Consider the following 27,615-nt stretch of genomic DNA (forward strand, 5'->3'; position numbering starts at 1 on the left):
TTCATAAAGGTCGTCTGATACCAAAAACCATGTTCAAGATGATTGAACACATTTTTTTTTTCCCCATCCTAATGATTTTTTTTTCTATGTAAATTTACAAGTAGTTAAATAAGCTCAAGATGTGTCTCGTTTTTGCAAACATTCTAGTTGTTATTTTGCTAATATTTATTTAACCAACTTAAAACAATTCAAATTTTGCAAGGAATTATTCTTTGGAAAATGAAGTTTTAAATTCAGCAGAGCTATTGTCTGAACCTGGGAGATGTTTAACAATGGCTCCCAAAAGGTGCAATGCCTTGTTTAAAATCCCTGTCTGCATACAAGTTTTACAATAGAAATCCACTTTATTTTGCTCTTGAACACAGACACAATCAGCTTGTTGTCAAGGCAGCTGCAAGAGTAATGGCCCCAGGTTTGCTCCTGAACACAGACTAATGAGAAGCTCAAATCCGACAAGCACAGTGCATTTATCACGCACTCGCACTTAATGACACCACCACCCAGACTCAACAGCATGCTCATGCCGGTGTCTGGCCTCTTTATGGATGGCCTCGTTTGTCCCCTCACTTTCCTATTATTAAAACTGCTTGGTCAAAGCTAGAGGAAGGATGAAGAGGGAGGAGAAAGGGAGGAGAAGGATGTGGGGACTGTTGGAAGGAGACTTTCTGGTAAGTGGGAAAACATCTTCCGTTGAACATAGAGAGATTTGACAGATAAATATAATGTGCAGTGCTTTGATCCTTTAGTATAAATTGTAGTTTTATTTGAAGTGTGACATAAAGCCTTGAAGAAGTACTCCTGATTTGGGGAACTTGAAAGAGCAGTCTGTCAAGGTGGAGTGTTTTCAAATGTTACCCATCACACTGAATATAAATTCAGAAAAGCTGACCCTTTTAGATAAAACTTTCTTCTGTACTGGTATTATTCACGCTAAGACTAAAATAATGACATTCTTGATCCAATGGCAGTAAAATACATCTTCATTGCACTGATTTCAGCGTTTGCGGAAAGTAGGGAAGGCTTGAAAGATGATTTGAGACCCAATTAGATGGACTTCTAAGGAAGCTCTGCTGTCTCTAATGACTGTTGGAGGTTTAACAGAGATAAGCCCTTATCCTCTTTAAGCCTAGGAAAGGCAATATTATCTATACCAGGATCAAGGCCATGCGTTAACACACAATTCGGTCACCGTAGACGTATGCGGAAAGATAAGGACCCGATTGACAGAGTGAAGTGCCGCTAAGGCCCCATGTATCCAGAACAGTGGACAACTGTGATTGATACCCTCAGAGCTTATTTTTCTGACAATAAGCTCTGTAGATATAAAATGGACGACTATAAAAAAAAATATCTCAAAATATTTACTTGATCTTGTAAAAATATATTTCCAGTGAGACATGCTTCATTTATCAAGTGTATTCCTAACAGTGGTGCTAAATGATTGACTGTAGGTGCAATATTTTATCAAATTAAAAGGTCTTAGTTGGTTTGAGTTATTGTTTTTTTCAATAATTACAAGCTTACACAGGTCCCTGTGTTGGTCTACTTCTTCTTGTTGCTGCACCAATAAGCTGATGAAGCTTAAAGGGTTTGGACATTCATCCAAGGTGAAAAGGGATTCTTTCTGTGATCAGCTCAATCAGTTTCAAAATGAAACTTCACAGACAAGCAATTTGGTCTCTTGGCTTCAGATTTCACCTGTTGAAATTATGGTACTAAAAATTCTGTTGTATTTGGTTCAAAGTCAAATTTATACCACAGGAGACAGCCATGGTGAATGTGATCTTCTACGAGTGCCTAATTAATCTCAGAGGAAAACTACAGAAAATGTATCCGAAAGGCTGGAGCCCAGGATTTGCACTTTTAAAATAACATTTATTTGTGTCTTCTGGTTATTATAACTGTAGTAACTTTATGGTAACTGTAGTTTGTTGTTAAAACCCAGCCTGTCAATCTGAAAGTTGGGATTGATTGTCTAAATGCTTCCAGATCAGTGAGCTATGAGACACTGTCATTCCTGTCTTCTTTTCCCTCCTCATTGGGATTTCTGTCTTTCTGCTGTCACTGTTCATGTCCTATTTCCTGTTTGATGCATCGCTCTCACCTTATCTCTTACATGTTCCATGACTCCCTGCAAGCTTTGATGAGGTGTGAGGAGCCTCACTGTTCTTTGGCATATGCTTGCCCGTGGCCACTGGCTTTTTTTTTTTTTTTTTTTTTTTTTTTTGCAGAAGTCAGTTCTTACAGCCATAAAATGAGATAAACTGAGGTCAGAAGCTCCAGGGGCCTTCAGTATGGGTTTGGATGATATCATCAGTAAAAGACAGCGGTAATAAAAGTGAGGTCAGCTGCCACCGTGGGCAACTACCCCTGAAAGGTAACGCTGTCCTGATAAGACCGCTGTCTCTTTTCATCTCCCCTTTTTAAAGCTTGTTTTGTGTGATGAAGCTGACATGTGGATCTCTGGTTTGAGTGGAAAAAACGACAAATAATTGGATGGATCCTTGCCGTAGATTATGTTTGTCCCATCGACAATGATAAAGTGTTTAATCTTCCTAGGAATGGAGAACCACACAGGCATGATGATGCCATTATCTCTGAGAAGCATTCTCACCAAGAAGCCTCACTTTTACTCTTGATTTATATTTCCCTTCATCACCATGGACCACTCGGGTTTCTAAAACCCTTCGCATGTAAAAGCAGGGCTCATTGCTTTTCTTCTCATTTAAAACAAATATTGCCAAATGTTCTTTTGTCCCGTGGGCCTGTGCTACCTCTTCTTTCTATTCATGTCCTGAAAGTCCTGTTGGGACAACATGACAGTGATGGATCTTCACGTTGACGGCTGTGTGATTACCTCTGCTAACAAGGAATAAAGGCAGTGGAGGAATCGTCATAGCTCTTTATCATCCTTTGATCAAGTCTCAGTCATCCTGTCTTCCTGTGTCTTATCGTTGGAGTTTAAATCTCAGCTTTGGCAAAGCTAAATCTGTGGCTTCTTCTTTTGTCAAGACTAAAAGATGGAAGCAGGAGGCTCCTTTCTTGCACCACAGTGACATCAAAAGCTTATCACTCAGTATGAAGACATTCTGATCTACACAGGAAACAAGGTAGCAATCTAGTTCTGTTATCACTTGTAGCACATCGTGATCGACTCATCTTTAAAGATGTCATTCATAATTTATTTCTTTTAATAGAAGGCAAAAACACTGTGGTAGACTGATAACTCATTCAGGATGTAACATTTAGAAAATAATTTGTAGTGAAGGGAAAATGGAGATCAAAGAAACCCTGGCTTGCTCTGTGCATGGCACAAAATAATAACAAATAAAGAAGAAAAAACAGGAAGGAACCTCTTTACAAGGAGTTACATGTGGGGACATTTGAAAGTATTTTGCAATGATTATATACTTTTAGTTTACAATTTATGTGCAGATTGCATTTGAAAAAAAAAGTAATAGTCTCTAAGTCTTATGTTTGTCTGCATCTGTTGTGATAGAAATTGGATTTTGGAGGTTTGCACACCACAGTTCTTAATTTCTTATGTTGCTGACTGTAAAACCATGTCAGAGATAGCAGTCTCATTGGCAGACTAAGCTCCTTGCCATTTGGACAACAGAAGTGTAATTCCCTTTGCGGTTTTGTCCAACTTGGATGAAATGTTTCTTTTGTTTTCAAGTATTTATTTTCAAATGTTTTAGGTTCAAGATGCTGTGCGCAGAATCTGCATCTGGCAAGCCCAACCTCAGAACAGAGATTTCAAAGCATTTGCTGGTTTACTGTTGTAAACTTGGACAGGCAGGATGCAAATGAATGCAATGGCATTCATACAAGCTACATTTATAATGCAGTAAAACTCATGGGTTTCCTGCATTTCCCATGTTTTTTGGTTGTTGTTTTTTTTTTTTTTTCTTGATATGATGTGGGGCTTTCCCTCACTTAATGTATGAAAATGTTTGCAATATGAATCTTACAATCCTCCAATGTGGAATCATTTCTGTCAATAATTCCGAATATCAAAAAGTTTATTTACTTTAGTAAACCAACTCACAAAGTGAAATATAGATCTTCCATTTCCTTTTCTCTTTAGCCTGGGTGAAACACTTTTGATGCTGTCTGGCATTCAGAAGTTTTATGATTGTTGATAAATTTATATAAACGCCACTCTGAAATATTTAACTGCTCTAAACTTTTTTGGTCATATCTTAACTTATTGAGTTGCATTGGTAAGTGAGTGTAGTTATATACCAAGTGAAAGCTGTCAAATAAAATGTGACGTTAGAAAAATATCAGCACTGCAACACATTCTCTGTTTTCTTTTGCAAAATGCACCTTGGGAAAGTTAGAATACCTAAACACTTCAGCATCCACCTCTAAGCATTCCCCGGGGGTTTTCTTCAAGCCGATAAGTTGGCTTACTTCAGCTGCTACATCAGATTACAGTCCCTCAAGTAGAAAGGTAAAAGTGAAAACACGCGAAATACAGAAAACAGAAACACTCAGCTTTTTCTCCAGTAGCGCTGAATTTCACATCTAGGGCCTCAGAGGAGTATCCGGTTATGACGTCCTTGAGGGAGTGACAGTGCTCGGAGTTTTGTCAATGTAGGGTTCAGGTTGGGTCTCCCTATAACATTCTGAATTATTGATGCCAAAGAGATTGGATGCCAGTTAACATTCACTTCCATATATAAGATTTGAAAGAGAGATGAGGCTTATTGGTGTGAACAAATGCCACCCAGCATTTTTTAACAGATCTGTTTGATTAGGTGCCTCCAGAGCAAGGCTCGTTTTAAATACCATGAGCACCCGAGAAGATTAAAGGTGCATCTTGACTGACAGAGGGCACAGAGGGTTAGGGGAGTTATAGGTCTCTCTGAAGATTAATGTAAATAATTAACAGCAGGCAGACAAATGAAAGGGTTCTCTCTGATGCACGCCCAATCCCTTTTTCCCTGATGGTCCTTTGGGCTTTTTCTTTCCCATTGCAAATAGACAAGAAGACGATGGATGATGCCTGCAGCGATTTACCGATCGATCAGAGTACCGCCTCACTGTCTGAATCCTGCTTTAGATCCTTCTGTGTAAAGTCTGCCTGGCTTTTTGTCTGAATAAAGAAGTCCTGAGAGCAAGTCTTCCTGGAGGCACTCCGGCTGCTCCCTAAGACAAATACCTAGTGCTCTCTGTCAGCCAACAACATCCATTTTTATTGAATACTCAATCTTTATGAGAAGCCAACATCTGTATTCCTGTTCGTATAGAAGGTGAGAATGTGATCAAAGCAGTCCAGACACAGTTTCTTGATCTTTTGTCTCTTTGTCTCAGAATGCCTTTACTTTCACACAAACTCTCTTAAGATCTGTCATGGATGCTCAAGTATAAAACACACTCTAATCTGTAGGGATTATTCAGTGAGAACAGAGGAGCAGTATTTTGACTTGGGGTGACAGTCAATGGCCCCTGCGAGGGGACAAACCATCACTTGTCTGAATTTTATAGATGCTAAGGTCAGAGTAGTGCTCCCTTGGGAACTGACTGAGTGGCAGGATGGCAAAGAGGGTCCCAGCCTCTCCTGACAGATGCATCGCAGGCCAGATCCCATCCTCCCCTCTTCCTACAATGGCACAATGGAGACTCTTGGGGAGTAAAAACAATATCATACTGACACAAGGCAGCTGATATACTAATCCAAGAACTCTAGGCCTAAAGGGACCATTGATTTTCTATTCCTTGTAAAACGCAAGGAGCCACCCGTCATTCCTCTTTGACCGTAAAAGCTAATGAACTTAATAAAATGTTTCCCTCGAGCCATTTTGTTTTGGACACTGTGGGATCTCTGAAATATTCAGAAATCCCCAGCTACTTTATCTAACATGTTTTTATTCTGCTGCTTAGACGACTTGTTCAGTTGTCTATCTTGCCAGGTAGCTTTGGAGGTCTAGTTCTAGAGTTTCCCTATATAAACAAAAAGAAAATATACTATGAAAGAAAATTCAGGGCTTTTTTTTATTCTATAAAAATCTTAAGTCTAAATGTTGGACTCATAATTTCAAAATCTAATTCATTATCCCAGTTCTGCTGTTGCCAAGGCATTCCAGGGTTGTAACTACCCTGGAATAAACTCTTGCACCACATCTGACACACACTTGAAAACAAGTCTATAGAATCCACCTCTTTCTCCTGTGGGGGTTGTTCTCTCAATTGTTGTTCAAAGCTTCAGGATCCCAGTTCCAGTTTGCCCTGGCAACGTCTGGATGCTTAACCACTGGAAATCTAATTAGCAAAGGTTTCCTCAGCCTTGCTGGTTAAGAACAGAGTTGCAATAACCTGCAGGTACAGAAAGAAATTGCTAATATATATATATATATATTTTTTTTTTGGTAATATACAAGTACAATGTTTAAATAATCTGCAGAAAATTCAGTTCCACACACCATGGAATAGTTTTTTAAGTCAGGAGCTGATGTTTTTTGTGGTGTTAACTCCCAACATAAAAATGATGCAAGTATTTGAGAAAAACAACTTGGTTCTGATTGGGATGAGCTGTGTGATTTGTGTCATGAGACTGCAATCAGATCAGTGGTCCAATGAAGCTTACTAAAGGAGAACTGGGAGGGACAACGTGGCTCAGGACTCAACAACACAATCTTTGTCTGAAAAACAACCATTTCTGTCATGCGCTGCTTTTCCTCCTGTCACATTTCAACTCACATGTGGTTGTTTTGACAAGACATTGGAACCACTGGGTGGACGCAGGCTCTGGAAAGCATGGAGAACCAGAACACGTGACACGCAAAATGTACGGTTTGATATGCTTGTTTGAAACTTCACATCCTTGTAAACACAACTATCAAACTTTAAAGGCTTTTTGAAGCAGCTAAGGTATTGGTATAAGAGGAGCTGCAGAAACCCTACTGGAAACTTAGTCATACTTTTTCTTGCATACATTTCATAACATCACATACAAAATTACAACTGTTTCTTCTGATACACATTAAACCTTCAGTGTCTTATGGTTTGCTTTTCTTTATTTGTGTATCTTAATATTTCATAAAACATGTTTAATTTTTGATGTACTACCTGATCACCTTTATGGAATCATTATGATGTCTAAACATTACAAAAGGTCCAAGTTTGTGCTAACCACAGTGGAACACATTATTTGTGGGAATTGGGGAGGAGAGCCACCCAGGAATGGTTGTAATTTCCAAATACTTGAGACCATTTCTAAAAATGTTTGTGAATCCCTATTGTAATAGTTCAGACACCAAATATTTCAGACACTGCATATTTTTCTTGATAAAACTGTCAGTGCATCTTGTATTCCCTTTGGTTCCAAATCTGACATCGTTAATTTGAGACTTTCTGTTTTCGTTTTCTGAATTTCTTATTTCATTTTTCTCTGCTCCTGATTCTGTGAAAATGAAGATATGTTTCTTATTAGTGGTGCAGAAATGTGCCTCTTTGACACTTCAGAGACAAATTAAGTGGAAAAATAGTTATTGTCTTGAGTTGTTTTGATGGAACTTGGAGTTTGATGCAGGTATGTATATTCTGGGGAAATAAAGAGTCTATATGTTGCACTGAGCTTTAAAAATACTGCAAACTACTAAATGATTCTTAAAATAATTTTAAATGAGTTTCTGCAAATAATTTCAAAATGTTAAAGAACATTTGGATATTAGAAAATGTAACGGAAAATATATATTTTCTGTCTTTCTGTCTGCGCAGTTCCTCTTGAAACCAAGAACTGCTCTAATAAAAAAAACCAACAGCAAATGTGGTTGTTCTCTTTGAGCTTTTGTTTGATTGTTATGTTCGATAATCACCTTTTGTGTCACTTTTTAGACCCATGGTTCTCAAACTGTGGGACAAGTGCCTTCATATTCAAAGTTTTGCTAAAACAAACACTGTTCAAAAGAAAGACTAAACACAACAATTTGAGAGACCTGAAATGAATGGTGGAGAACCAGAAGTGCTGGCGGTATTCTTTGCTGTGTTAGCTTCTACTCTGAGGTCAGAACTTGGATCTGGGAATAAAGTCACACCCAACTTCACAGTGATCCAGCTGCAAGTTGAACAACTGGATTTGCCCATTTTTGTGCTCGTTGAACAGTGTAACTACTAATGGCAATATTAGTGAATAACATACAATTTTTTTACACTTGAACGTTATATCATAGGTTCATTTTAAAAAATATATTAAAAATGTTTAAGGAAACAGGAGGGCAAATAAAGAGTTTATTACTGAACAGATATTCCTCCACTTTTTATGTGTGGGTTTCATTTGGGTTTTAGGGCTTTGGGTTGGGGAGTAACTACCAATGTTTTCACTTCAAATTACAGCTTCAGAAAGCCTTCATTTTAATTATTGCAACTTTAAAGCTAAGTAAAACTAGCTGAGTTAGTTAGGTGTTATTTAACACTTTTCTAGATTCCTGATACAACTTTTTATCCAACACAACCAATAAACACACAGCTAAATGCAGCAGAATTTCTTTTAGAAAGTTGGGAACAATTTAAAAACAGCTCATAACATTAGCGTCAATGTTTTTTTAGCTTTAGACATTAAGATCAACATCTATGATTAGAATGTATTTCTCCCCCTTTGAATAAAAGATCTAAAAAAAATATCTTTGATGGAAATATATGCAAATACATTGTTATCCAGTTATTTCTTGGTTGTGTGATGAGAGGTGATTTTTGCATTACTGAAGTTACTGAAAACTGCTTCTGAGTGTTGACAATTTAATTCTTCTTAACTTAAAAATTTCCAGGTTAGGGTTATTCCTTTCTCTCAGAAGTCATTGTTCTGATTTCACTTTTCTATCTCTATGGTTCATGACCTGGAACTTACAATAGGTTGACTATATAAACCCCATAATTCCTTTGGTGCTCACTCGGTCTTCATAGAACAATGCTGAGCTTTGCATCCTTTCTGCTGCAGGATTAAATTCCCTTTGCCTGCTGTCCAAACTCCTCAAGTGTTAGTGTGTGGTAGTTTGTGAATGTTGAATTAAAATATTGCACATTTATGTGCTTAATGAAGATAGACCACCAAGAATAATACAAATTTCTTTGCGTTAATGTTTCTGACTTTGGTTCTGACTTTGACACACATAATGTATACATTTATGATCACCTTGCCTATTTTTTTTTTCTTCATCCTTTCTTTAACCAGGACTAAACTATGTGATATTAGTGGTCTTTTTGTAATTAGACTGTCCTGACAATTTTACAGTTAAAACAATTGGTTACAAAAAATGCAATTAAGCTCCTTTTTCTTGCACAATATCCCTGTCACTTTAGGACATATAGTCCACTAGACTCCTGAAGGTGTGCTGTAAATTCACACCGCAATCAGGATGTTGTGATGGAAGACTGTAACAGTGTCGTGTCAGCTCTGAAAGACATTCATGGATGGTAAATGTTGCAGGTGGTCTGATAGCCTGCTTCTTCAGAGCTCGATATTTTGTGCTGGTACTTATTCTGACATGTCATCACCTTTTCTTTTCTTTTCTTTCTTTATTTTTTATTTTTTTGCTGTTATCTCAGTAGTTGAGAAGATGCTCAATGATCCATTTCTGAATTGACTTGGACTAAATGTGAAAACGGAATTTATAAAAACAACTTTTTATGTAGCTTAGTTAATGATATGCTTAAATTTTCATTGTTTGAATCAAATTTAAACATGGATCAATAAAAAAAGGTAACAGTCCAGTTTATTTTGCGTTAGTTTAGCATGGATTCTAAATGATGTTATTTTATTTTGCCATTTTATTTCTCATTTTAGGTGAGTCGGGGGAGCCTGCTGTCGACCATGAGTTTCTAGTGAAGTTTCATCTTCTGCCAAAATGAGGCTGACGTCCGTATCGCCTCGACCCATCCTGCCAGCCTTTCTGGCTTTCACCGTAGCCGCCTTTTTACCTCAGCTGTCCTCTGGGGCTGCACCGTTTCCACAAGACCTGGAACCAATCAGCATCGTGGGCAGGGAAAGTAAGTTCAAAATCGTCTGTGTTGCCATGGTGAACCCTGTTCCAGGAGTAATTGTAAAACAAGATGAGGGTCACAAAGGGATTATATATCATCAGCAGGGAGCATGCCTTAGTGAAAGTGGACGTGTTTGTTGGAAGTAACTGTGCAGAGATGTGTTATAGGGCTTGAATTAATTTAAATGTTTTCTCTTCATTTTGGTATGAAAACAAAAAAGACACAATGCAGAATCTGAGCTGCATTTTGAACTCTCCACAAACTCTGTCAAACCAGAGACAGAACCAGCAATTCCAAGCTCTAAACTTTCAACTGAATTGCTTTTTAGTTACAACTCTTTGCATCTTATATATTAAATGTGTATAACAACTCTTTTCTGATTTTTTTCTGTGTTTGATAAATTTGATAAACTACAAATGTTCACTAATATGTACTATCCCACTTAAAAAAAAACAAAAAAACTTGAACTTGACTTGGACTATAAGGGAAAATTAACAACATAAAAGATAGTGCAGTTACTGAAAATATGTCCTGTAGTAAAACCCTAGTGTTGAGAGAAGATGCATTTTTATTTGTTTTCTAATAACTAAATATCTAGAGAAATCACCTCATGAGATGATTTTATTCAACACTCAATTCATTCAAATGCAAAAATAACTAAAAAACGCAAAAAATAACAAAAGCAAATGGTTAAAACACGTAAACAAAAAAAAAAAAAAAAAAAAAAAGAAGAGGAAAACCACAAAATAATCCCGGTAAATGAGAAATCCGCAAAGGGCCCTAAATATTTTAAACGCATACAATTAAACATCACCACTGTCAACTTTTGGTCAGGTTGTTTCTTGAGAACCTGACCAAAAACATAAAAACTTGAGAAAAGGTTACCCTGCACAATTTGACATCTCTGACACACTGTCTTTAACATAATATCCAAGAGAGTCATCTGTGATATCCTGTCATTGAAGAGGTCTACAGAAGAGGCCTTGGCTACCAACCATTATGACCCATAATTGATTTAAGAGGTGGCAGAGATGATGGCCCTCATGCTGTAATTGATCTATCTGGAGGAGAGGAACGCAACCATTAGCAGAAATAGCTGCACTAATAGTACTATATGTGGAGCTGCATCCTACGTGTAATGAGAGCAATTTGTCACCTCTGGTTCAAGCAGGTGACAGAGCAGGACAAGGTTTCTCGCAGCTTTGACATGTCCATTATGAATCATAGTACTTTGTCTGAATCAAGTCTATGAAATCTCACCTCACTGACATCTTTTTGAGAGAAATGGAACTGTGTTAGTATCTTAATCTTGTTTGTGACAGATAGTGTGGACTGTATAGTCAGCAAATCTTTGAAAGTGAGTGAAGATGTTTTATCTCGAAACTTTGTAAAAGTCAAAGCTATTTGGGGACTTTTCTTTGGAATTAGTTTCTTAACTTGATGTTCTGAGTGGTCCAAGTGTTTGACTGATCAAAGGGCGTGCCTCAGAAAGCAAATGACTGTATCTAATGATTCTTCTTTTATGTGGTCCTTCCCATCAAAACTCTGTCCAGCAAGTTGGCAGAACACATAATGTTCCTGTTCATCTACTTTGCATTACTTCAAAACAGCTTATTGGTTTGAAATGGTGAGCTAATTCTCTACAGCAGTTAAAGCCATAGAGCGTACAGTTTAATCATTCCCTGTGTAAACATGTTTTATAAGTAGATTTCTGTGGAAACCTGTGTGTGACCTCAACATGTCTACAATTATTATTATTATTATTATTATTATTATTATTTTTCATTTTTTTTTATTTTATTTTTTTTTTTATCAGATATGAATTCCCTGGGAATGTAATGTACAGAGGACATTGGATAGTTTTAGCAAAGTTAATTTACATTTCTTTACAACAGGATTTTAATCTATAACTATTGACTTCCGTAGTTGATGTGGATGATGTATCAGTGTTTGCTTTGAGGTGGGCCAATCTTATTTTAGCCTACAGCGCTTTTTTGTTGTTGGTAGATGTTTTTGTTTAATACAGAGAATTTTCAAGGGACATCAATCTGCTGACAGACTGTCATTTTGTCATTTAAACTTCTGGACACCATCACTCATTGTTAAAGCGTCTAGTGAGTTAATGTGCTGTTGAAGAAGAGATGGGGGGAATGGAATTTACATTCAGTAGAAGAGCAAGGTAAAAATGAAAATCCGCTTTAATGGAACATGAAGCTGATGTATCATTCGTTCTATTTGCTCCAGCTCACTGGCTTCATCTTATCTTGCAATTTTTTGTGCAACAGCACACTCAGATTTTTCTTATGCCTGAAAACACCTTATTTCTCTCAAGTTTCATCGTACCTTTTTTTTTACCCCTCTAGTGTCTGTGAATTCAATATGTTCTTTTGCAAGGTAGAACTATTTAATTAGCACTCATGACTGCACCAAACTGAACTCCTGTGACCTTTGAAACAGATGATTGCTATTTTAATGCAAGTTGACCCAGACAGACAGTCTCTCCATTGAGATGATTTTGTTTTTGTTCCTTGTCTCTACTTGGCACAGACCCCAGGTGTGTGTGTTCAGAAACTCTTACCAGAAGCAGTTTATTTAAATCAGATTGACTTTGGTGACATGAGTGCCTAATTTGCAATTTAGGATGTCTTCTTTTTTTTTTTTTTTTTTTTTTTTTTTTTTTTTTTGCTTGCTTATCCACCTCTACAAGTGCACATTAGCATACACTAAATGCCCTATTTTATGTGCAGAATAATCTAGATTTTCACCTTGAGTAGTAATTATACGGTGGATGAATATCTAGCTATTGTTACACATCTGCATTACTCTGATACTTAAAAGAACAATACAGGGGTAAAGTATTCCTTTTAGTTTTAATGTCGCCCTGTTTATTGTCATTTACATGTCATTCCAACTTTACTACTGTGGGTTTTAATCTGTACTAAGATGTGGCTTTGCTATAACTTTTTGTATTACATCCACTGAAATGTTTCCTTCACTCCATCTTTTGACCCATGCAGCCTCGTACCTCTACCCCAGCTTTCAGGGGCTCATGTCGGACAACGACACCATCCGCCTGGGCCTGGACTTCCAGAGGATGCTGCGGATCAACCACATGCTTTACATCGCTGCTCGGTCAGTCTTCACTCTTGAATAAATCTAATTTAACTCTCTTCTGTATTCTGTTGTATTTACATGGCATATTTTTAAAATGGTTAATTTATGGGCATATTCACATTTTGCATAGAGCTGCTAAACCTGAATCACAGACTTATGAACTCAACAGGGAGTTGAAGGGAACAACATATTTCAGGATATAGCAGTAATTAAATAAAACAAAACAAACAAAAAAAAAACTTAAGTTGTTAACTCTGCAGCTTTAGTGAGGGGAAAATATTAGTTTGGCGTCTGAAACATTGTTACATCCAGAACAACAGCTGTGCACAGCATTAATTAATAATGTTCAGAGGTAGATTTTCACCATATATGTACAACAGAGTAAGAAGACTAAGAACAAATCTGGTTTACAGAAACAGGAAAATGCAAAGCACAAAGATTTTCTGTCTTTCTTACTGCAAGGCAACAGGCCTAACAACAAAATGTAATACTTTATGAACAGAGAAGTAAAGTTAACTTTAAGTTTGTATCTTGGTTGTAATATGTGTATAAATGAGGCTGATAAGGTGCTTTTTGAAATGGGAAGAGGATTAAGAAATATGATTAAGTATGAAACCGCCTTTACATTAGCTTAATTTAAGCACCTCATCAGGTTTTTAATTTTTAACTAAATTTATTTATGTTTCTGTGGCACCTCTTGGCCTGCTAGAAAGTTCACTAATCCTAATCTTCACCATCAAGATTTCATTAGGTAATTTTCTAAAAGGCACAAGGTTTTTCCTTTTGCCTTTTGCTAAACAAGTTCTGCTTCAGTGTTTGGCTTCTTTCCAAACTGCAGCATCCCGCCTGCCAAGAAATCCATCTACAAAGGTATAGAGAGCCCTGATCTACGTAAATTGGCTTAATATTTTCCACAGCTGCATGCAACATAGTGTGCCTCACTCCACTTAGTGAATCGTGTGGGTTTTGTCAATAGTTGGGGAAAAAACTTTTGGAAGGTTTTGAAGCCAAACTTTTTTCTTTTTTTTTTCACCTTCAAGATGATGTTTGTGTGAAGCTGGAATCAATCCCTTTGAGTGAAATCAAAGCTTGTTTCTTTCTTTGTGGTTGAATTGCTGAGATCAAAATATTATCAAAATTTGTATTCAGAAAGCCTATAGAATGAATAAAGGCATGAGGAGATGACTGCTGTTTTGTCTTCACTCACTCTCTCTTGCAGGGACCATGTTTTTGCTATCAATCTTGGCACCTCGTCTGAGCAGATAATCCCACTGCAGGTAGGAAAATATTTTCACCGCCATGATTGAAAATCTGCTTCTGCTGGTTTGCCTTATGTGATACAATGTATATGAAATTATTTTTCAGTTTTTACAGCTGATTCTCTATCCCTTGTATTACACATTGGGTTAGTTATTTTCCTCTTGCAAATAAATTTTTTCGTTATTCAGAGTTTGACAGATTGATTTTATGATCTTTTAGAATTATTTACAATAATTCTTAACCTATGCTTGGTCACTTTTAGCCAATAAGTGGCCAAAATTGGGATTAGAATTGCATGTATTTAAGAATACATAGTCTGCTAGCATTTTTGATGTTCCATTTACTGCTGCATCTACTATCCAAAATAGACCTCATGTTTTAAACAGTGGCTTAGCAAATTGCAGCTGGACAATTTGTACATCAATTTTTTACCTTCATAATGCTTCAAGACACAGTTGACATTGCTCAATCAATTTTTTCAATATTGCAATTGCAAAGGATTACTTTAATGCGCTTTTAGTAAGATGATGTATTTTAGATACCACGCATTCAAAATCTACATGTCGATAATATAATTAGCCAGTTGGAAGGAGGAATGTTATGCATAACTTTAGCAGTATGCTTTGTGTGTTGAGAATAACTAGTGTTTTTTAAAGATGGGGAATGGAGCACCCAGAGTTATTTATACAAGGCATTTCTGACTTTTATTTTCCTTTTTTCTTTCTGAATCGCACTGTTTACACAAAAAAGCAAGTTCTTGTAATGTTTGAGCCTGATTATTTTCTACCCTTTGCCTTCTTTTTCATTCATGTATTAAGCAATCTCTCTCCAGACATGCATCTACCACAAATTAAATTGTGTTGTTGTTGCTTTTGCAGTGCCTTGTTCTGCCCTATCTGAATCTCATTTGTCAAACATGATTGCACAAAAATAAAGGCTCTCTGAGGTCTGACCTTTTTGTTTGCTTGTATTTAGATTAGCCCTAAACGTGAATATTTGTTTCGATAAGGGCACTGCTTCATGTCAAGGATGATCTAAGCTGCTGATTTGGGTGAATGCTGCTGCACAATGAAAATGGGAACTTCTAAGCACCGGAGTGTCCTCCTCTTATGCGAGAAGCTTAGTATTAAATGTTTGAATGTGATGCATTCTTTATTCATTCACTCAAACTTCTCCAGCCTCCAATATAGCGGCAGCAACAGAGTGGAAAATTATAAAGCCTGTCCCATGTTCTCCTTCTCATTCTCCTTTCTTTCTGTTATCCATCTCCGCTAGATCATTAGTGTGTGACTGACTCATACAGCTAGAAAATGGTATGTCCTCATCACAGATCCATTCCCTTTATGCAAGCTCATTTTTAACCGCCTCTTCATTTTTCACACCAGGCGTTCATTCATGTTCTCCCCTTCATTGATCTCCCCTGGTTTGAGCGGCTGTATGTTTTTATTAGTAAACCAAATCGAGCTAAGAGGACAGCAGAAGTATTACCATAGTGCTGACCTCGACTGAATTGTATCAGTTCTTCACAAAACTAAGTCAGAGTTGTGTTGAGAAAACAATTATGAAATTATAAACACATTTTTTTTTGTTAATGTTTCTCATGTTTTGTGCATCATCAGGGAGATAATTAGACATTAACTCAAAGTACAGGAGCCTTGTGGTGTCATTTTGTTTTACGTCGGTCTGGAACCAGAGCTGATCCCTGCATTTCCTTTTTTTTTTTTCTTCTCCAACTTTGTTTTATTTATACCAAACTCGAGACAAATAGAAGAACAAATGAAACCTAAAGGTGCTGACATTCACTCAGAAATAGGATCTAAAAGTGGTATTCTCTTTATTTTTAAATAGCCTTCAGCATTTAAATGCTGGTTGTGAGATTGTTTTTTTTTCTAAAAGTATATTTTATCTCGCAGTAAAATCAAACATGAGGTGAGGTGTTTCCACAGAAAAGACAGATTAATTGAACTGTTTTACTGATTCTCCACAAAAACAAGTAATTATAAATGTGCATAATAACTGGAGGCAAATTATTTATAACACATTCCAGCAAATCAGCGTTTGTTTTATCCTGGATAAAATTCAGGGATATTTAAAAGCTGAGCTGAGCAGCGGTTTTAACCTACAGGCTGGTTGGGGATTGTTCCAATACACCCATCATGTCACTGAGGAAGACATCAAACTCTGTCTGATCATATATCGTTATGAGAGCTCAATTGACACAGACATGTAGACAACTGCTTGAATTCTCAGAGGAATGCAGGAGGTTCGGGAGAATTTTATCCGTAAATTAGTCGACAATGAGGAGGAATGCCTTAATCCTTCAGCTGGCAAAGCTTGTTAACAAGTTGCTGGATCTTTTTTGTACCAGCTCAGCATGTATGAGGCTGTGATACAGAAAGTGTGAGTTGTTTTTATGTCTGCAGATGGAGGGAAGGATTGTTTTTAATTTGTTTTTGGCCAGAAGGTTAATTGGGATTAATTTACTCCTCTTCATATAGGCTGTAAAGTGATCTGAGCTTCCTTTTTGCAGTCTTTTGTTTCTCTTCTATTCGCAGCCTCACAGATTCGCTCTCATCTCCGAGTGATTTTTATCTCTGAGGAGCCACAGTGTTTGGCTGCCCATTGATGAGACACTCAGGCGCTGCGGGGGTCCCTGATACTTCCCTGTTTGTTTTTCCCCACAACAGTTTTATTGAAATTAATGAGATTTTTATCACAGCGGTCTTGTAATGGCACTTGAACGACTGGGAGCGACGGAAGCTGAGATGGTGAGAAAGTCTTGTTTTCGAGCTGACAGTTTGCTGTCTTGTTGTTTTCCAGAAACTGACTTGGAAGACGAAGGATGTGGCGAAGTGCACTGTGAGAGGGAAGAACAGCGTGAGTATCATCATCTAGAGAAATATATTTTCATCTCTCTACTTGTGCTGTTGGTCTGATTTCTCCTGCAGTCCTCCTTGGCCCATGTCTGTTTTCACCACAGTGAAATCTAAAGATTAGAATAATGTGCTGTTAAGCAGTAAAGTTGTTTGTGTCTTGCAGGAAGTTGCTAAAACCTCATTTGGTTTTATTGCTTTGCAATAACACTGAACTTATCCCCTCCTGACAGGATGAATGTTACAACTACATCAAAGTGCTGGTCCCACGCAATGACGAGACTCTGTTTGCCTGTGGTACCAATGCCTTCAATCCCACCTGCCGTAACTATAAGGTATCTTACTGCACCGCTGTGTGCCGACTGCTGGCCTCAATTACTGATAAGTGATCGTTTTGGGGCCATAATGAGACACTGTGTTTGTGGAGGTGTCCTTGCATGCTCTCAGTTGCACTGTTTATTTTTTTGTCTTTTAAAATGGAAATAACACACTTTTGCCACATTAATGTCGTCCTGCCTTTATGTGAAAATACCGTTATCCATGATATAACTCGTGTGTTCAGGTCACAGACAAATACAACGGGTTCATTTCCTTCCAAATGTAAAGTTACAACAACACATAATACGTAATATAATATAAACTCTGATACTAACCTACTATTGACAGATTATTTACATGTGTAAGAATTGACTCAACACAATGAGGACAACTTTTAGCACCAAGGTTGATGTTGATAAATTTGCTTTAGTAAATGGTGAAGCAGACAACCAATTTTTGCCAGTTTGGGATGTAAATTCAGAAGCATTTCTGAATCTACAATCTACAAATTGTTGTGATTTCACACAAAATCATATTTTGTAAGCACATTCATACAATTTCACAAGAATGAATGCTAATTGCATGAAATACATTCATACAATTTGCAATCCAAAGGTCTTCAAAAAGGTCCACCAATTGTAGTCATGTTTGGAAAACCAGAATTGCAAAAGCAAAACACTGAGCTTAATGCAAAACTATAAATCCACACTGCAGCTGTAATCAACATTAATTCACTAACCCAGCAGTATGTGGCAAAATGCATTTTCTATGTCAGTAACATAAAAATATTAAGTCAGTTTATTTTCTTCCATGCCTACTTGTTTTATAATCTATTAAAGATTCAATGTTGCTTTAAGCTTGAGGCAGCATCACTTATGAAATTAACTATAATTACAGCTGAACAGTAAGGTTGTTCAGCTGTGCCTAAAAGTTTGTTCCAAGGCTCTTCTGGGACATTGAGGAGGTAATGAAAAATAGAGCAATTCATAATTAAAAAAACAAACATGGTAGACATATTGAAGGTCTTGTTCTCAGTAACACTGTATGACTTTCCAATCGGACTTTTTTATTATTAGTATTATTATTTGTTATGCTATAGATGACATGACCTTCTTATGTAATAAAGGTCATTACATATTTATCCATCTTGAAATTAGCTGGGAAATAGTTGCTCACCCATTTTGAGCGTCTTTGTCAAGGACAAGTTCGAAACTGAAGCAGGCAAAGCTGACTTAAAAGCAGACTGTGACAAATGCATCATACTTTCATCAAATTTGCATTTCTCTATTTCAATGTCATTTTTAATTGGTCCTTTTAATCTAATAAATGTAATGTCATATTTTTATTTTATGTAATTATAAAATAATTCTAATAGCAATCTTCACAGCTAAAGAGAGCTTGACTGGTTTCACCATAGCATACCTGCCTGCCTATCATAGTTTGAAAGACATTCATACAATCTGCAATCCAAACGCTGCTTAGTGGAAGTCTGTTGACACATTATGTTAACATTAGTTTATAGAAAAATCGCTTTATTGCTCAATAAGAATTTAGGGAAGGTTTTTATTGTTAGAATCAGATTAGAGAGCTTGAACATTCTCCTACTTTACTGAAAACATCTTGATAGTTTGGGAGACCTGAGCAATAAAAGCTAATGTTATAATAAATCTCCTGTGAAATGACACCCACATAAGCTGCTACAAAGTGAGGTCCACCCACAATCTTTGCAGAATTTGTCATCCTGAAAGAAACTCTGTCAGTCAGCACTTCAGCCTCCAAACAGCTGTGAACTCACACTGACTGTGTGCATATAAAATAAACTGATTTAATGTATTTACAGGAAGGATTCCAGCACAAATTCAGCACTTATACAAAGAAACTATTTTCAAGCGTTAGCATCAACAGACTTTCTTGTTGGCATCTATGAAGCATCAGATATTTTTAGCTGAAAAAAGTGATCAAGCAGTTATTTCGACATTAGCAGCAGGTCAGCACTGAGCACACAGCACTCACTTTGGGCGTCATTTTTATGTTTTACATGGTCAGCTGACGTTTTGTATTTTATGTTGGTGAAAAATATGTTGGCTCAACAAGACACGGGGAGAAGCAATCTGTTGACAGAACACAGAATACGCTGATGGTTGCTCCTTTTACACCTCCGGCACAATGAAGCTGAGTGTGGAAAAGGAAGGAGAAAAAAGTAGGAGTGGGAAAAGCAAGTTTGTGCCAGTTTCACCTCAGCTGTATTTACCAGTGATCATGCTTATAATAAATCACAGACGCTGCTGGTTAAATGAAATAAATTTGCTTTAATTTTTCATCGTCCCGAGATGTGTTCCCTGTGAAAAACTCCTACGGTTTGATTTTTGTTGAATGAAATCCAGCATGACGTGGCCTTAGAGGTTACATCACCCGTCTGGACTATGATTCATGCCGGAGCATTACAAGAGGGAGTACAACTCATATTTATGTTTTACACTTACTGACTTTGCAAAGGAGTCTGAAATACACAAAAATGCAAAAAAAAAAAAAAAACTCCCAGTTCAAAATTTTATTCTCCCACATCCTCAGTGAATTGGCCCAGTTTAAAGTGTTATAGGTGATGAGAATCTGTGCTTCCTCCAGCTTTCAGTGTCTTTAACAAAAATATGAGAAGTTCACTGGAATGAAAATGTTTTGTTGATAAATTTATTAAAAAATATGGTATTTCACATTGGATGGTAACAGTAGGAAATGTTCAGCATATCTCCTTGTTTTTTTTTTTGTTTGTTTTGTTTTGTTTTTTTGGCTTAACCACTAAATATATAATCTCTACCTACTATTTATATATAAATCATATTCTCCATCAGTACTATAATGCATATGAATTGCAAAAATAAATATTTTAGTATAAATGGTTATATTAAGTTTTTAATTCTCAAAATGTTCTTTGTATTCATACCTTGGAGAGCCATCTGCCGCCCCATGTCTCCAGGAGTAACAAAGCTGCCTTTGCTTGACTTTCATCTTCATCTTTTGAAGATTTGTCTCCAAGCATTCTCTATTAATCGGAGTATAGCTTGCAGCGGTATTCCATGATCTATCAAGCCCACAGGCTGTGGAAGGGTAAATAAAAAGACCTTGTGCCTTAAGGTTGGCTCTGAGACAACCCAGCTGTAAATGCTGAAGTCACGGAGTAAAGGGGGACTTGTTCAATAAATGCCACAAATTGAATGAAAGCCTAAAGTGAGATGGATTGGAACATTTTCTTGATAAATAGTCTCACACTCATATCTCCACAATTCTTAAAATAAACAGTTTCCCTCATCTACTGAGGTTTGAGGGTGGCATTGCACATATTGTTGAAAATATGCAGAACTGCACCCTTTAACATAATTGTGATATCTTCCTAATCTCTTGAAGGTACAAATTTATAGCTGCTGTACTGCTACCGTTGTTTCTTTGACTGTTTCTAAGATTATGTTCTTTGGTTTTTCTTTGCCATAAGTAGTGACTCTGGCACTGCAAGACCATTTAAATCTTTACACTGTTGCTGGGAAGTGGTTCATCAATTTGATGAAAACATATGGACCAAAACCAATAAATATGAGAGATCCATGAAAGCTGCCAAGCTAAATTATTTTTAATGGCCCAATTTGAAACAAAAACACTTAGCTTCATGATGTTGCATTGGCATTGAAAGAAAACACTTACTGGTTCATATTCTCCATCTTTTAACCCTCCAGTATCCTCCCAGCAAAACTATTATGTCTTAATACTATATAATTTCTATTGGTCAATGCACCACACAGACAGGCACTCAATCAATTTTTACAGCTGAATCTATATACAGTTTGTGAACTCATTTGTAAACTCTGTGTGTGTGAATAAATCCTTCCTTAAACTTTCTGTACTCTGGACCCGGTTTGTAATGCCTCGGTGAAATAACTGAGGCAGAAGAGCAAAGTTTGAGATGTCTAAGTGTGCTCATAAATCCGGAGGTTGCTTAGATCAGCATTTAAAAACTAAGCTGGTGATATTGAGACATTAGCTTAAAGCGATACTGATATAAACTGTGGGCATAGATAAACAGTTTTCATAACACTACAAAGGATTAAAATACATTTGTAGTGATGTAATAAAGTAGCTCCAAACTGACTGTCATTGAAAACCACTTCAGCTTTTTGCAGTTTTTTTAGTACAAGGTAAGAACCGGCTCCAGACCCAGACCTGGTAAGCACTGAATCTGCTTCAGTGAAAATTTTTTTTTCCTGTTTTAAACAGCTCATATATTACAGGCTCCAAATTGACTTTCCAAATTAGTCAATATTACTTTTTCTACATGTTTTTTGAGGTCATAGTGTCAACATTTCATCATTTTGATCCGATTCCCGGAGCAGTCTGAGGGATTATGAAGTAAGCAGAGCTTCTCCACAGGCTGACATTACCTGAATGTTCTCCAAAATCAAACTCTGGCTCAGATGTGCCAGCGGTCCTGCAGAGAAGTTGATGTAAAATGTTTAAAGGGCTGCGTTTCGACCTATATTCACACGTTATCATCTTCCTGCCACAGACTCCCTTTATAAAAAGAGCAGCTGATTTACAGCTTTACCAAAACATCTTCTCGCCTTGCACCCCTCATCTGTTTCCCTCGTCTGAAAAAGGAAGAGAAATGGCTGTTCAGACTGCTGGAGAAACAGGGAAGAAATATAAATCATAACAAGGAATCTGTTCCTGAAACTGCACAGAAAAAACATGTGCAGGGTTGTGGGGGATTGAATCAGATTTGTGTGGCTGTGAAAGACATGAGTGGATGCCTGTCTATGAATAGGCAGCTTCGCTGCCCAGGCTGCTGAGACAGCTGGTGTGTAGACAGCAGAAAGCCTGTCGTCAGCATGCATTAATGATGAAACAAAATCTTAAAGCGTTACAACCGTCTGTCTTCCTATGTGCTGTGTCTAATGACCCTGCAGTGTCTTCACAAATCTGCAAAACTATCACTTCTAATTTCTGAATTTATTTTTATTTAACTAAACCCTGAGTCGTTGTGAAGTCTGTGTAATACAGTTGATTCCTATTTCAATAAAAAGAAAAAAATCCATTCAAAAAGAGCAAGTTGGAGTCTAAGCTGCAGAGCTTTCTGTCGTCGGTATTTCAATATTTCTCCTAACTTTCTTAATATTGCTAGACTTTATTTCATGGAATACCTCAATGGTTATAATTAGCTCTGCAGAATGCAGTTGTCCCGAAGAAAGTCTTGACAGTGCGCAACACACTTTCTGAACAATTCTTTTACTTTACCATTAAAGCAGTGCTTAGATGAATCCACCTTTAGAAGTGTTTCTTATAAAATAAACATGTTTATACCACATCTTAATGCTGCGAATGCGAGGAGTGGACATATTGAAACACCAAGTCAGCCTTACAAATTGTAACTGGGGGCAATGAGAGTTTCTCAGAGTCTCTGAGTTTGATCCCAAGTATCTTGAAATTTGATGTGGGAAAAAATTGAAGTTCAAGTTGTATAAATGTTTTTGCAAGATCCTGCCTTTGTATGAGCATGAACACTCAAATAGCAGCAGTTTTTGTTGGATTAAATTTAAAGACTTAGACACCAGCACCTTCACCTTCACTATCTTCAGCAAACCTGCTCTGCAGAGGACAAACTAGATACTGCTGCAGTTGTAAGCAATTGCCCTTTATCTGTTGCAACATCCTGAACATTGGAATCAAGCATTAGTAAATCTGTAGTATATATTTTGTTTCATTTCTGCAATTTTGAAACATGGTTTTGTGAAAACCTCAACAAATCCAATCAAAGTTTGCCTTTGATGCTTCAGTGGAGCGTAGTACAATAAAATTGGAAGTAGTGCAGTATGTTTTTTTTTTTTCATCAAAACAAGTCAAACTTGCAACGCAGTTGGAATTCTTAAAGCTGTACAGAGATGAAGCTGAAGATATTGTCTTGCATTTCATATATTTTTTAAGATCTGTTCACATTATTAGTGTTGATCCAGCGCACAGATGTCAAATGTTTTATTTTGAGGTTCTAACTACAGAACTGGTTTGCGTTAAACTAATGCTTATTGCATATAATGATAAAATACCAAAACAGTGACCTGAAATATGCCTTTATCAGATCCAAGTTACAATTTGCACCAATTTTAAGCATCACTATTTGCGACGCTCATCTAGTTTTTAATAGCGTAATTTTATTTTTGTTTATTTTTTTCCACAATCCTGGTCTTGTTTTATAAATATTGAATGCAGAAGTAAAAACTTTGTATTCCATAGAACAACAATTCATTATTTTTAATCTAATCTAGAATAACAGAGCAGCAATTACACAACTGTGTAGATCAGATTTACATGACAAACTAAGCAAGCGTGTTAATGGGCTTCTAATCTGCAGTATGTGTATATTTTTGTCACCATATTGCCACAAAGGGCATTAAACCTGCTCTGTGTTCCTTTAGCTTTCACAGCCCACAAACATACACACTGCTGGGTTTCATGCATTGTCGTATTTGAAGTTTACAACCTTGTTAACAGCAGGTTGGAAAATAGCAGCTTAATATCTGTGGCCGGGAGATAAACTGGCCTGTCTGCCTGAGCAGCGGGACCTGCACACACTGCTTTTATGGAAACGACCCACATATAATGCATCAAATAAAACTAATCTTTACGGTGCATGTTTTGCCTTTTACTACCGCAGATTGATTTAGTACTACTATTCAGCTACACTTTTTTACCAAATTTCTTTCAGACTTTTGATATACAGGACAAATTGATTCTTTGCCATCAGTGCTACAGCCACAATGCAGAGCTTTGCTGAGTTGAGCCTTTGTCCCCCAACCCTGAAACTTTGTATGTGGTCTCATTATAACTTTGTCATTTTCAATTTTTATTATGTAAAGCAGCTTGAACTGCCTTGCTACTGAAATGTGCTATGCAAATAAACGTGATTGATTGATTAAGTTTTCTCTCTGTTTAAGATGTCGACCCTGGAGCAGGAAGGCGAGGAGGTAGTGGGACAGGCTCGATGTCCCTTCGAATCCCGCCAGTCTAATGTCGGCCTTTTTGCAGGTGAGTAGTCCAAAGTGGACATTAATTTCAGTGATTTAAAAATAAAACCTTCATAGAATAAACAACCACTGCTCCTGTTTGGTTTTAGTTCATTTTAGTTGTGCAGGTCAGGCTAATAACAAAATATCTAATGTCACACTGAAGGTATTAAGTTTTCCTACCTATGCTTCCTACATATTGGAAATACAGAAATCTTGGATTTCCTCCCAGAATCTGAACTCCGATGATGTTGTGTAAAGTTTATAAAACCTTTCAGCTACTTTTCTGAAATTTAGCTTGAGGATATTTTGAGTCCGAACCAAGTTCAGTCGCCCATACTGTGAGAAACAGGCTTCTCTCACTCTCAGCCATGCAGTACTGAATGCCTCATAGATTTTAATTTGAAATAAAAAAAAGGAGAGTATTTCTATGACTTGCAACATGTATTTCTTGAGGTGTGTCATTTTCAGTGAAGGAAACGCCGCAAACACCTAAAAATTATGGTAGCCTAAGAATACCTTTGAACTAATGTTATGGCTTCTACTAATACTAGCACTGATATCTGTTCTGCCTTAAAAAGGTAATTTTTGTTTTTCTGTGTTTTTAAAGGACCTGAAATCAGTACAGTTGTGTACTAGGATGTTTGAGTGGATCCAAACCTCAGATGGTTTAAATGCCAAATATAACAGGGATGCATAACTACTTTTACAAAAAAAAGCAAATGTTCCATAGCTAAACTATGCTTTGATAATTCACTAATAAGTTCACAATTTTACAATTTAGATTTGACTAGTCTAGATTTTGAAGACAGTGGAACAGATTCTTCAAAAAAGCATGCAACGACTTTTGAGTTGAGTTCTGAATTGAAAGTTGTAATGATACTTAATTATTTTGTGAATGGACATTACGGTCAACCAGTTAGCTTTTCTGTTTCTGTTATTTCACCGATAAATAATCACTAAGCGATGAAAAGGAAGTATTCCTTATTTCACCAGTAACAGTAGAACTGATCAAATAGTTCTGGTGCTTGGATTGTGCAAAGCAATCCAAATAGTAGAACAGTAGTTGTATTTTGTGTTTAAGTTACTTTTATCTAGAAATCTTGTCACTCCTATTAGATTTACTATAGAAAACAATAAGAAACAAAAAATGAAGTTTAATTTGAAGTGGATGTTGACGAAGATGAGTTGAATGCATCGTTGAAGGCTTGTGTGGTTGAGTGTTATTTTAGTTTTAATGTTTGGCTCTTCAGCAGATATAATTTATAGTTTCCTCTTTACGATTCTTATTTGCGGTTGGATTTACAGTCTCTTTGCTAATGTTAGCAGTAAAGGAAACTGATACACCCTGAACACGCTGAGGTCAAACTCGGGAAAGATGCAAGAGCCAAAGCAGCTCTCTAAAGCTGCCAGGTTTCCACTGACATCTGAGCAAAGTTCACACTTGCTGCTATTCAGACTGGCATGTTCGCCTACATCTGCTCTACTCAGCCTCCTTTTTAAAGAACATCAGCAGCCATCTCTGATCCAAATACACATTTAAAGCCATGCAGGTTCTGTTTTGTAATTGTGCTCCCCAACAGTGCATCTCAGTCTCTGCTTTTTTAATTTTCTGTGTCCTTCAGGTGGTGACTTCTACTCTGCAACAATGACTGACTTCTTGGCGAGCGATGCAGTCATTTATAGAAGTCTGGGAGAAAGTAGTCCTGTTCTGCGCACAGTCAAATATGACTCCAAGTGGCTCCGAGGTAATCATCCAGATGTGATTTTAGGCTGCTGTGAAATGACCCAGTCACATTCCATTTGTTCCATTTGTCTACATTATCTGTCCAAATCTGTAAATAATTTCCAACAGACAGAGGCTTTTTGCTGCTCATTAATCTGTTTTGTGAAACCAAGTTCAAGAAGCTCTGATAAAAATTAGTTGCCTTTGATGAGATGTCTGGATGTTATTTTCTTGATTGCCGGTTGCTGATTAATTCTCTACTTCTTCATTTGTACTTGTGTAATATTTGAAGCACATTCATAGCTCTAAGAAGTTGCCTGTCTGAACATAAAGAAAAGCACAGAATGTAAAGTACGCTGCCTATTTTATATAAAAGGAGAACTGATTGTACATCTCACTTATTGAGATGGAATAAGCCTGAATATTGTCGTCATATCTGCATGCTTTATTCCTACCATTTGGTTCTGGTTTCCAAGACAACTCAGTAGGAGACTATGAATAATTTTACCAACTTTTTTTGTTTTTTTATTCATAATAGTGATATAAGTAGAGTGGACCCCTGGTATTCATGGGATTCATAGGCCACTGCCACTAAAATCTGCATTTACCTGAGACAGACTCTAAAACACATGTTTATTTTAATAGTTTAATGCAAATTTACTGTAATATGCATTACTACACACAGTGCAAATCATCTTAGCATTATCACAAAAGCAAACATCCATGGTCTTCTTTGTTTCTACTCTGAGAGCACAGCTAATCAGCAAATAAAAAATGGATCAAAATGCCAGTGAATAGCCTATTAAGTATCATTGTGCTGTGCAATTCAACTTCCCTAGATATTTTGTTTTCTTTAGAATATTTGAAATAATGCTACATGAAAAAATCTGCAGTTTAGAGTTACTTTTGACAGAAACTTACAAATAAATCCATTAATACTGCCCTGCAAACTTCTGTTGATGACTGAAAATGGAATGAAAATCTGCCCTAATATTGTTATTGTACAGATTTATGACTGTCAAATACAACAGCTTTGTATGGATAAAGCTACAAAATGTTATCACTGTGGATGCCTTTCACAGTGTATCCACTCCTTTGATTGTCCAGAATGCAAGTGGCTCTACACCACCATCCAAATTCATTTATATTTAGGAAAACTAATCTCCACATCTGATTGGGCCCAGTAGGTTAACTCCAGTGCAAAATTTGTGAGGTTTAACCACACAAATATTGCATCCTCTTTAAAAACCAATGTTCATAAGGAACTATTTAATCTTCTTTTGATTATTGTTTT

At 36.8% G+C, this 27,615-nt stretch overlaps 1 protein-coding gene across 6 annotated transcripts in view; it reads left to right on the forward strand.

Moving 5' to 3' along the window:
* sema6e (sema domain, transmembrane domain (TM), and cytoplasmic domain, (semaphorin) 6E) overlaps positions 1–27,615 on the forward strand; it is a 144,449-nt gene that overhangs the window by 72,338 nt on the left and 44,496 nt on the right. For all 6 annotated transcript variants that reach the window (XM_055047115.1, XM_055047119.1, XM_055047120.1 and 3 more), the window contains 7 exons: positions 9,791–9,993; positions 13,005–13,119; positions 14,321–14,378; positions 17,182–17,238; positions 17,468–17,569; positions 24,527–24,617; positions 26,221–26,343. In XM_055047115.1, the coding sequence (XP_054903090.1) occupies positions 9,852–9,993; positions 13,005–13,119; positions 14,321–14,378; positions 17,182–17,238; positions 17,468–17,569; positions 24,527–24,617; positions 26,221–26,343 (688 nt within the window). In that variant the 5' untranslated portion in view covers positions 9,791–9,851. The remainder of the gene's footprint in view (positions 1–9,790; positions 9,994–13,004; positions 13,120–14,320; positions 14,379–17,181; positions 17,239–17,467; positions 17,570–24,526; positions 24,618–26,220; positions 26,344–27,615) is intronic.

This window comes from Poeciliopsis prolifica, unplaced genomic scaffold (genome assembly GCF_027474105.1).
Source record: "Poeciliopsis prolifica strain line A6 unplaced genomic scaffold, Auburn_PproV2 SCAFFOLD025, whole genome shotgun sequence".
Classification (NCBI taxonomy): Eukaryota; Metazoa; Chordata; class Actinopteri; order Cyprinodontiformes; family Poeciliidae; genus Poeciliopsis; species Poeciliopsis prolifica.